General features: G+C 35.6%; 2 protein-coding genes across 2 annotated transcripts; both read left to right on the top strand.

The window, feature by feature from the left end:
- Window positions 1–165: 165 nt before the first annotated feature.
- Window positions 166–1137, top strand: LOC120003512 (BON1-associated protein 2-like). The gene has a single exon (XM_038852524.1). It carries the CDS (start codon window positions 289–291, stop codon window positions 817–819), a length of 531 nt encoding a protein of 176 aa, XP_038708452.1. The 5' UTR covers window positions 166–288; the 3' UTR covers window positions 820–1137.
- A 7491-nt stretch (window positions 1138–8628) lies between these two features.
- Window positions 8629–9299, top strand: LOC120004544 (BON1-associated protein 2-like). The gene has a single exon (XM_038853908.1). It carries the CDS (start codon window positions 8698–8700, stop codon window positions 9226–9228), a length of 531 nt encoding a protein of 176 aa, XP_038709836.1. The 5' UTR covers window positions 8629–8697; the 3' UTR covers window positions 9229–9299.
- The last annotated feature ends 3443 nt before the right edge of the window (window positions 9300–12742 follow it).

The raw sequence follows: 12742 nt of genomic DNA, 5'->3' as shown, positions 1-12742 counted from the left end.
GGCAACACTTATGACGAGTAGTGAAAACCTTTTTCCTTGGTAGCTTCGGAGCTTCCTTCAAAGAAACATCATCTACTCTTTCCTTCTCCTTTCTTTTCATCTTCCTCCTCCAAACATTACACACCCTTACATGTTTATATATATATACATACACACAATTACACAAACATGCAACACAACACAAACCTCATCAATCAATCATTCATTCACCCTAGCTAGCCAATATATATATATATATATATACACACACAAACATATATATATTTTCCAATTTTAAAGATTGTTTCCATGGCAACTTTGTTACGTAGCTTGGAAATCACGGTATTATCCGCAGAAAACCTACAAAAAGATGGAAAATCAATCAAGAAGAACACGTTCGCGGTCGTAAAAATCGATCCTTTTAACTGTCATTCAACAAAGATTGACAAAGAAGGAGGAAGCTACCCTTCGTGGAACGATAAGTTGGTGATGGAGTTGCCAATGCATGAGCGTTTTGTAACGCTGGAGGTGCACTGCAAGAATAGTAACAATAGCAGCAGGATCATAGGGACAGCTAGGATGCCGATTTCAGATATCTCCGGGGAGTACTATACACCGTTGGATTATTTACATTTTTTGAGTTATAGATTAAGGGACGACAAGGGGGAGAGAAATGGTATTATCAATGTTTCGGTGAGAGCTAAAGTGCCAGAGTTTAACCATGCGTGTTCAAAAACGGCGTCGTTGTCGTTGGGACCGAGACTGGGGTTGCCCATCGGAGGCTATATTAATCATGGTGTAGTGACTGGTGTTCCTGTTCGGCGTGGTTATCGTGCTTAATTAGTAATTAGTCTATTTAATTACGCAGTTTTGTATCTAACTTTAAGTACTAATTTGTCTAATGAGAAGTAGTAAAGATATGTTCAATCTTGGATACTCTTTAATACATATACAATAATGTGTAAAAACATGGCCGTCTTTGCTGGTCCAACCCCAGAGAAGGTTTTAATTAAGATGAGTTCCCTGAAGTGAAACACAAGGGACGATTCGCTGGATCTTTCCATGAAGTTGCATGCAACCGTTGATGACAAACCTCTCCTTTTATTGAAAAGACGACATCTTATATACATAAATTCTCTTATATGGATTAAAAGTGTAGACTCACTTTGTGGATATATTTTTAACCATAGATGTGGTGGATCCCATAATAAATATGTGATCCCCACTTATGTTACGCTTTATTATAATAATTGAATTTTGATTCACAGAATTGATCCACATTTTTTGATTCACATAAGAGAATTCTTGATTTTATATATAATCAATTGAGGGTTAGAATGAGGGATGAAATGTGGGGCTGTATTATTACTCCGTTGACAATAGTCATTCTTCCACACATTAATTATAAACAAAAATGATAATATAATTTAATTAACGCCGTACACACATGAATATGATTAAGGCTGCGTTTGGTATGGCGTGGCCAAGCGTTTGACGCTAGCGGAAAAAGGCAGAAAATGGCAGCATATACGTTGCCGTTCGGCCCAAAAAAGACACACTCCAAATGTGAGCGTTTCTTCTCACCGGTCTGACTTTTTCCACAAACTACCCCTACCGCACATGACAAGTCTTGTTGCAGCAGCCAAGCCTTCTCTCCGTGCGTCTCTCCCATGGGTTCCAGTGATCGAGTTCTTCGTGCAACTATTTTGGGATTTCATCAGAAGCCCTAATTCGAAAGAGTGGAGTTGGGCTTGGTGAGGACACGGGTCCAACTCTGTGGAAAGCTTGTAGCCACCATCTCCAACAATAAATTCTTTCAATGACAGCCAACATCGATCTCTGGTATTTGTTGAAAGAATGAAGCTTTGAGGTAAACAAGATGAAAAGGCAGAAGCTTGAGCTGGATAAGGTTCTGGGTTTCAAAGTCGGGTTAATCATGCTGTGTTGAGTTTAAGTTGGGTCATTTAACCTTGGTTAATGTTTGACTGAAGAAGATGTGAAACGCAGTCGCACTATTTCAAGTGGGCACAAATTACACTGTAATAAAATTTTAAGTTGTCTTTTTATTCTTTCAAGTCATTTTTATGAGTTACGATTGTTTGTCCTTTACAAATAGACACTTGTATTATTTATAATTTTATGTGGCTTGTTGTTGTTGACTTACAAGTTACAAGTAGTCGTCTTTATTGCAACTACAGGAAAAATAAATAAATTATGTGCCAAGCACAAGAAAAGACACGAGGATAAGCATAAGAAGATTCATAACACCCCTGTGGGTTGGGCCCTGTAAAGGGTATTGGATAATCGGATAACTCGAAACTTGATTCTGGGACCTGATAACCCGATATTTCTTAGCAAGATTATCAGTCGGTGTGTACCCTCTTAAAATAACTAGGTCGGGTCTGAAACATGTCATGATAAAAACTTGGTTCTGAAAAATAAGTCCTTTTAAATATGATTATTTTGTTAAAAATGTTTAATGTCCTTATTAGGTAATTTGACAACATATACTCTATGTCTAATTAACATATTTTATAGTTTCACCAAACACCTAATTAATTAACATATGCTCTAGTGTATACTCTAGCATATATTAACAGGGTATAATCTAGCATATACACTATCAGTCATACTCTCTATCAAATGCACCCTAAGAGTCGTCCATTGGGAGTGGACCACCGGCTTGAAAAAAATTAAGAGAGAGAGAAGAAATGAGTTTCACATGTTGAGGCAAAGTTTAAAGTTGAGGAGACATTAATGATAAAATCATGTTATTTATTTTTATTATTTTTTTATATTTGGATAAAATCATGTTATTTGTTTATGAAAGAAAATGCGGTCTGAGTCAGCCTTTTGACAATGTCAAAGCTACATGTCGACAGAAAATGCCGTCCCAATCAGCCTTTTGACAATGTCAAAGTTACATGTCGAGTTGTCGATACTTGAAAAAAAGAGTACAAAATATGACAATGTTCACAGCTGAAACACTGTACGCTGTGGAGCCAGAGTCACGTTCGTTTTGTACTTAAAGAAAGAGGGTATTTTTCCATGATCTTTTTTACTATAGTATCAATAGAATGACTATTTTTAACCATATTTTCATAATCTCAAGCACGACGCCTGTCCATCAAGAAAGTGAAAAACACCATGATTTCTTAAAATATCTACATCAACCTTGACGAAGGAGCACGATCAGAGAGATGCCATCGTCATCCCCACTTCCAGGAGAAGATTGCGGTTATTAAGCTCACTAATCCAGTCACTCCAACAAACAATAAGAAGGTGGTTTCCCATGATTCCCCATTACAGATTACGTGAGGAAAGTGACAGGGAAATAGAATAGATATCACCATGACTACATGAGTGCTATAAAAGAAGAAAGAATAGAAGTCAACAAACATCCTGCGTCAATCATAGACCTAGCGTATTCAAATCTTTACTGCTTATTTAGGCAATAACTCCGGTCACTTATCTTTACAATTAGCATGACTCAGACCAACTAGTTCTAGATTTTTCCTTTTCTTCTCCAAAAGGCCTTCGCGGCTATTTATTTAATTTAGCTTGTAAAACACATCTTATTACATCTCAAGGTATATCCCTTTTCAATGAGATTCCTATTGCATTCCAAGAATGTATTGTTTTTCATTTCCCTCCATTAAAAATCTTTTCATTTCGGTGATAATCTTCTATCTCTTGCTTTTGTTCAAATTGATACCACACGAATTTTAAGTCCTTTTCCCGATACGCAAAGCTCGAGCCAGCAGGTTTGTGTTCTATAACTTTACACAATCCGTTTGGTGAACAGATCAGATTTGGTGCATACATTATCAAAACCTTTGGACTGATAGCAAGTCCTAACACACCTACATTTTCATCATCTACAACCTCAATACTCTTGTTCCCAATAGTGGAATTTTTTATATCTCCTGTCCAACACAAAAGACACCGAAACACAAAGATACACGTTGACACTCCAATAACGAGTCCAAAAAACTAAGATTGAAGACATCAATTTTTAAATTAATTACTTTCATCCTCAAGCACCCATTATTTGATATCATAACTCATAAATTATGGTATGTACACCACATTAGTATGTGACATAGTATACCAAAACCACTTAATATTTTTTTCGTCCAAAATATGACAAGGAAGACGGACACTCCAATTTACATTTGTTAAATGAAAAGAAAGAGCATGCATATCTAAACGGACACTGCAAAAGAAAGAAGCATATGCATGACTCAGAGATTAGAGGAAATTTTAATTGACTATTCGATTCTGCGGTTTATTTTGACCTGGATCCTCGATCACCTGGTCCTTGAACGAACCCACATTGAACCCAAGAGCGGATTTGGACAAAGTCAGGTTTTATTTAAAACTATGTAACCAGCTATTTGAAGAACCTAGGTCATACAAGAGGGGGGTGAATTGTGTCTCCAAATTCCTATTAAGAATCCTCTAATACAAAATCGTCATACAAAAGCAGAACACACACAAAGACTTGGTCTCTAGTAGGATATCCTAAGCCAATTCAAACAAATTTCAATGAGACCTTTAATCAAGTCAACCAAATCACTTGTAATACAAGTATGACAAAAACAAGTTCCAACAATATATAGAACAAAGTCAAGATAATGTATATAATATTAAATTTAAGATGGTGAGTAAATATTCAAGTTTTAATCAATGCATAATTTGTATGATAAACGGAAGCAATTTCATCAATTAATAAAATAATTTCAAATCAATGCAAACTTTACTTTCTCCAACTAGACCCGTATGTATCAATCAAACAAATATATTAGTTTCTAATCATATAAAATAATCACATATAATTACACAATATATATTAAACAGTGAACAATATAGAACATATAAAACCATATTAAAGCAATTAAACAAAACTATAAAAGACTAGGGTTGAGAGAGATGCAAACAGTGATTTATAGTGGTTCGGCGACTTCACCAAGTCATCCTACTCCACTCCCTAAGCACCCTTGCTTAGGAGTTCAATCCACTAATGTGATTTTCAGAGTGCACCACTGAAACTCAGAGGTTTTCACAAGTTAACGCTCCTAACTTATACACACGTGTTGTTAAAGACAAACCACAAAACTCTCACAATCCTCACAGCGATGGTATACCAATTAAGGGCTTTTACAAGTTTTGGCTCAGGTTCTCTTATCGTTTACAACAGCAAGCTAGGAGAACAAATATTATAGCTCACAGATAGGATGTTTAAGTGAAGAATATAAGAGCTTTTTGTGATAAGAAAATAAATGTAGAACAATTGCTTGTTTACGAAAGAATGAGAGAAAGCTAGTGTGATATTGGCTCAAGAGAATGTATGCAATTCTTTCACTTTTCTTTGATGTGCACGGCTAGCTTAATATACTAGAGCATAGGACTTGTCAAAGCTTCAATCATGTCTTGAATTCTTTGATTTGATGCACTTGGTTAAACCCCCGATTTTCTCTTCAAAATAGACAATGTAATCTCTCATTTATTTGATAGAAAATCTTCTCCATGAAATTATGAATTAGTCTTGTGTAATCTTCATGATATATGGAAACTAGAACACTTCCTTTGAATGAGATATATGGTCGACTGTAGTTGCATAAATCTCTTCTTTTGTGACTTTGAATTATGGCTCCATAATTTTCTGGTCTTCACATAATCAAAAGTTAGTCCTTTGACCATTGCCTTTTAATTAGCTTCTTTCCATCTTGATTTTTGTTTGCTTCAATAGCCAACTTTGAATCTCCTCATTTCCAGATCACATAAGAAAAGTAGAACTTCACATTTATCTCCAGAATATTCTCCAAGTCAAATAACTCCATATGGTCAGTAAATCTTCTTCTTTGCACTCCTCTCTATCAAGTTAATAAGGACGTGAAAATATACTGCATTAATGTTGAAATCATCTCCATAAAATCAGCTTCCAAAAGTATTCTCATCTCCTTTCAAAATTCAATGCTATCACTCTCAAAGCTTTGAATTTTGGTTGCATTTAAGGTAAATAAACCTCGCACTTGATTCTTGCTCTTTTATTTTCACGTAAACTTTCATTCTTTCTTCACTTTGCCTCCATATGACAACCTTGAACAATAATTTAAACGTGCCATGTCATCCACACAAATATAGCATGCTCGGCCACCTCGCTTGCCAATATGACATTTTCCAAATTTAATCCAATTTGCATCTAGTGGATTGTCAAGAATCCAATTTGCATCTAGTGGATTGTCAAGGGTACTTAGGAATTTCTTAGTAAGCCCTAGGTCTTCCAAGACCATTCTTGGACCGTCGGATAGCTCACATATTCATTGGAGTATTTAGACTTAACCTGAAATATAATGTTTGTAAACTCGTTTGAGCTTCATACTTGAAACATAGGTTAGTTTGATCAAATAATTAAACTTTTAGCATATATAGCATTATAAGCATAAACAATTGGCACATGAATCATTTAGTTAAGATATAATCATAGTTCACACTCAAGATCTCGTATTCAACATGTATTTTGGCAAACAATCATCAAAACATGTTTTTTTACATTTTAAGACATATTCAAGTCAATTATGCTCACACACATTTTGGCACACAATCATCAAAAACACAATGTTGACCTAGACACTAAGTCTTGATCCAACACTACTTACCAATCATGTCAAGCACTCGCTCCTAATACACTCCAACCTCAAATCATTCTTTGAGGCTCCATTTGGAAGAGATGATAAGACTCCATATAATATAAAATTATCCTTTAATGAAGTTATCGGGTGTTTGAACGATTTTTAAACTCGGGATAGTATAACTTTATACAAAAGTGGTTCTTATACAATGTCGACGGTATAATATTAAAACACCTTCAACTCGTTTTTATTTTATATGGAGCACTTAGTATAAGAAATAACATGTCAAAAGACAAAAAAGACCCTCACTCTCACTTTAATTGGGCATAATCCAGACATATTACCACAAATCTTATACTATACAAGCCTAATATCATATTCTTTCCAAACACCGAATAGGATTACATTATACATCAATTTATACAAGGATTAAATTATAAATTGGATAACAATATTATACTATCTTATATGGAACTCCAATCGGAGCCTTACATGTCATCTTTGGGACTTGGCCCCGCCTGGCATGATGTCACTATCTTTACTTTACCCAAAAGAAAGCAAGACGGACTAGGAAAAACTAAGCTTATCCGACCTTATTCCCTCTAAAAACTTACAATCCACTCTTTCTTTTCATCATCTCCTCAAACACTTTCTTCCACCACGCCACCTTCCAAAGTCGCGGCCACCATCTATATCTATTGCATCTCTCTTTTTGGTTTCCACTTTTATTGACTTGATCGTCGAAACTTCTTTGACCAAAACTCCACCGATGTCAAGGTTTTCTCGATTGTCTTTTGCATACGTGTCTTACAAGTTATTGGTGATCCACCTTGACTTGTAGTTCGAGTCACTACAATTAGTTAGTCTGTATAATTCCTCCCCGTTTACCATATAATATTATAGTCATGGATTCTCTTAATATCTTGGAAGAAAAAGAGTGGAGAAGATGTTTTTCACATACTTGCGTCACATACTTACGCAAGTATGCTGACGCACCTAGCTTATCCATGCCATGCGTAAGAAAGCTTCTGACAGTGCATCTTCTCTTTTCTAACGGTAAAACGACACTTTTCATTGATCATGTTTCATTTTTATCCCTTAACCTTTTTTTTTCTCCCTCTTCGTCCCTCAACTATAAGAAAGTAGCTCGTTTGTACATCGAATAAATCCGACGATGGAAAAATTCAACATGACATCCTATTATTCGTCAGATCAGATTTCTCCGACGTGCCACACAAACATTTTTAGACCAAAATCTCACTTGAAGTATGAAAATGATACTTTTCAATAGTTGAGAGATGAAAATGGAAGAAAAAAACATAAGGACGAAAATGAAACTCGCTCCATAATTGAGGGATGAAAAATACATTTTTGCCCTTTTCTAACTTCTAAGTCAATCCTACTAAACACTAGGCAGCAATATATTCATTATTGTTGGTTTGGTTTGAAGAACCAAACCAAACTACTCTCCAATCATCAAAGGAGTAGATATTCAAGAGTCTTGCTACTCTATGCACTGTAGTGTAGCAGAACTGATAGGATACTGTCCATGCATGTGCAGTTGGTACCTGAACCAAAGATATAATTCTATATATATATATTTCATGTTGAGTCAATGAGTCTATTAAAAACACATTTAGCTTAATAATTACTTATCCTGACCCATTAAAGATCTTACTATAATTTAATTTACTGTATTATTATAATTTAAACCAACCCATGTGTTATTAATTTTTGTTCTCGATAACTCGTAATAATACATCAAACAATACCAATCGAGTCCAGCCATATATTATATAATAATTTAAAAGATTGACCCAACAAATAAAAAATAGAAACGCACCCTTAATAAACAAAAACAAACAGCCAACACTTATGACGAGTAGTGAACAACCTTTTTCCTTGGTAGCTTCCTTCAAAGAAATATCATCTACTCTTTCCTTCGCCCTTCTTTTCATCTTCCTCCTCCAAACATTACACATCCTTACATGTTTATATATATATATATATACACACACACACACAAACATACTTCATCAATCAATCATTCATTCACCCTCGCTAGCTCATATATACACATTCTATGGCCACTTTGTTGCGTAGCTTGGAAATCACAGTATTATCCGCAGAAAACCTACGAAAAGATGGAAAGTCGATCAAGAAGAACACGTTCGCGGTAGTAAAAATCGATCCTTTCAACTGTCACTCAACAAAGATTGACACAGAAGGAGGAAGTTATCCTTCGTGGAACGATAAGTTGCTGGTGGAGTTGCCAATGCATGAGCGTTTTGTAACGCTGGAGGTGCACAAAAAGAGTAGTAACAACAACAGCAGGATCATAGGGACGGCTAGGATGCCGGTTTCGGATATTTTTGGGGAGTACTATACACCGTTGGATTATTTACATTTTTTGAGTTATAGATTAAGGGACAAGAAGGGGGAGAGAAATGGTATTATCAATGTTTCAGTGAGAGCTAAAGCGCCGGAGTATGACCATGCGTGTTCAAAAACGACGTCGTTGTCGTTGGGACCGAGGCTGGGGTTGTCCATCGGAGGCTATACTAATCATGGTGCAGTGACTGGTTTTCCTGTTAGGTGTGATTATCGTGCTTAATTAGTAATTAATCTATTTAATTTCGCAGTTTGGTATCTTGTCTAATGGAGTAGTAGTAAAGATATGATCAATCTTGGATACTCTTTATATATATATATATATGAAACACAAGGGAAGATTCGCTGGATCTTTCTCCTTCTGCGGTTATATTTTGACCTGGATAAAAAAGGGAATTTATCAAGTCCCCACTTCTTGTTAATCAAACCTCGATCACCTTGAACGAACCCAGATTGAACCCAAGCGTAGATTTGGACGAGTCAGGTCTTTTTTTACCTGCAAGTAAGCCCACGGTTCGCTACAGGTATGACATCGCTAGACACTATACTTTCATTGTTTTTATCACGTGCATGACGAGACACTGTACATATCATCTTCTAGTCCGGCTATTTGCTACCCAACTTTCTCTTTAACTTTGCCTTCATCATATGCCTTAGCAGCAACTGTCAGAGTCGACCTCAGGAGTCTAGCAATTACAAATCTTCCGTCGGCATCAAGCCTACAAGGTTTACTACTCTATGCAACTTGCACCTGTCCTATCACATAGAACACACAATTGGTGGCATTCTTAAGGTCGCAGCCACCATCTGCATTTGTTGCATCTCTCTTTTTGGCTTTCGTTTTTATTGACTTAAATCGTAAGAGTTTCTTTGATTGACACTCCATTGATGCCAAGATTTTTTCGATTGTCTTTTACTTACGGGTCTTATAGGGTGTTGATGGCCTATGATGAAACCTCTGCTCTTAATAGAATTAAGAACAAGATTGGATCGAAAGAAAACTCTAGGTTTTGAGAATAAGTCTCTATTTTTGTTTAATTTTATTGATTGATAAAAATAAGTATAACTCTACATGTTTATATAACCAACGCAAACAACCCAAAACCTACTCAAATTAACTAGAAAATCAAAACTATATAGAAAACTATTTTATACCTTAACGAAAACTCAACTCCTAAGCTAACCTAATTAAAAACAAATATCAATAATAATATAAATATTAAATAAATACTAATTGAAAGTAAATATTAATAATATAAAAAACTAAACTAACTAGAACTTGTCTTTTCTTGGTTCTCATCAGCCTATCTTGACTTGTAGTTCGAGTCATTACAACTAGTTAGTCTGTCAAGGAACATAACAATTAATAATTATAATTCTTCCTCCCCGTTTACCATATAATATTCTAGTCATGAATTCTCTTAATTTCTTGGAAGGAAAAGAGTGGAGAATATGTGCTTCCACATGCTTACGCAAGTATGCTGACGCACCTAGCTTAGCTTATCCATGCCATGTGTAAGAAAGCTTCTGACAGCATCCTGTCATCAAGAACTTTATCTTCTCTTTTCTTAGAGCACCTGCATCAGTTTCCTTTAACAGATTCCCTAAAATACAGATAAAATGTCACTTTCTCTTATTTTACAGATTCCCTATCCAACCAATACTGCATCAGATTATCTATCATATTCTCTATTACATTAAAATAATATTTCTTTATCTCCTTTATTATTTTATTAATACAAAAAATTATTGAAAAAATATTCTCTCTCATCTCATCCCACAGTCGATGCACCATGACTTGGTCGGAACCGGCCCAAATTGACATCTGAGGAACTCCTTTCAGGCCAAGATACCAGTGTCAAACACTCCGATGAACATGGTCTCTTGTATCCTTCGCTATGGGTGGATGAAATCATAAAATTTGACTTGGTTCAAAGCAACTTCAATCCATTCATACTCATCCAAGGCTCTGTAACTGCTTCAAATCCAACACCAATAATACAAATAAATCAGCAATCCATTTGCAAGAGGTCATAGACAGACCACAAAAAGTTCAAATCTGGTCAAAATCGGGTGTGGGTCAATGACCAAATTCAGCAAAACAATCAAAAGAGTAGAGAAAAATCACAAAAATGCATATATTGTCTTCGAATCTCCTTTGCCGAGGATTTCGTGGAATCCAAAAATCAGACCCAAAAGACTTATAAGACATCGAAGCTCCTTCAAGATCAGTACCCATTTCCGGAGCCGGAGACGGCAACACTACCACCGTTAAGTTTGAGACTGAGAATCGTCATTACGTGCACGTGGACGGTGCTATACTTGTCGTTTCCAGTGCCAACGAAATCAGACCAAAATGGAACTCTTTTTAACAACCTCGGTATGGAGAGCAAGGATACATACCCGACGAAGGTAGATGATGGCCGGAGAAGATCGACGACGCCGGAGAAGGATCGAGAGAAATAGAAGAGAGAGACGGTGTTTTTCGTCGTACGAGATAGTGAGCAGGTATTGTTTATTCAAGTTTATTGATAAAAGGATTAAACAATATTATTTTAACCTTACAGATTGCTACAGTGGTTCCCTAGATGTAGGGAATCCCTGTAGCAAGTCTTTATAATAGGGGAAGTTTAGGGAATCTGATGCAGGACCATTTTTTGACAAATTTTCTAAATCTCTTCCCTATTTTACAGACAGACCCATGTTTAGGTAATCTACTGTGGATGCTCTTACTTCTAAGTCAATCCTACTAAACACTCAATTCTTGTTTAACGAGGTAGTATTATATGGTTGGGGTGCAGAACCAAACCGAACCACTCTCCAATCCTTAAAGGATAAGATATTCAATAGTCTTGGTACTCTATGCACTGTACTATACCAGAACCAATAGGATACATGAACCAGAGATATATATATATATTATTACACTTCATGTTGAGTCTATTAAAAACACATTTAGCTTTATAATTACTTATCATGATCCATTAAAGATCTGATTATAATTTAATTTAATGTATTATTATAATTTAAATCAACCCATGTGTTCTTAATTTTTTTGTCCTCAATAACTCCTAATAATACATCAAACAATACCAATCGAGACCAGCTATATATATATTATATAATTTATGTGACTCGTACTTCTCGTTCCGTTGTAGTTGGAAATTAACAACGAAAATCGCTGGAAGTTTCATCATATAATTATAAGATTAACCCACTAAAATCGATTTCTTATTTATATTATATATATGAATAATATTGTGGATGTAATTTTTTAAACGATCCACAAGACTCTGATGATATGATTTATGATCCAAAACATCTTTGAACTTTGGGTTGAACGTTGTTGGGATTTTCTTGGGTGTTGACAATTATCTCTTCCACGGCTCTATATTTATCTCGACTTTCTAGTTGCTTGTAGGAAGTTTCAGTGTGTGTAGATTTTGCTCCTGAGACACCAGATATGCTGACTAGACATGACTAATTGTTCTCATCCACAAATATTTATATGTCCTTCCAATATAACCGTCCATATATCATGTACTCTCTCATGTGCACGTCTGGATTAGTCGATATTTTCTTGTCAATTTCCTTCCACCAAAAACGAAGCTTCCCTCTCCTTTCATTTCAGCTTATTCATACACAAGTGCAGTGTAAGAAAAGGTGCAGTGCAGCCATGTGTAGGAAACTTGGAGGAGAAAATGAAGTGATCTAATGTGCATGTCATTGTTTCTTTG

This window comes from Tripterygium wilfordii, chromosome 8, assembly GCF_013401445.1.
Source record: "Tripterygium wilfordii isolate XIE 37 chromosome 8, ASM1340144v1, whole genome shotgun sequence".
Taxonomy (NCBI): domain Eukaryota; kingdom Viridiplantae; phylum Streptophyta; class Magnoliopsida; order Celastrales; family Celastraceae; genus Tripterygium; species Tripterygium wilfordii.
This window is presented reverse-complemented; position numbering and strand designations above follow the sequence as displayed.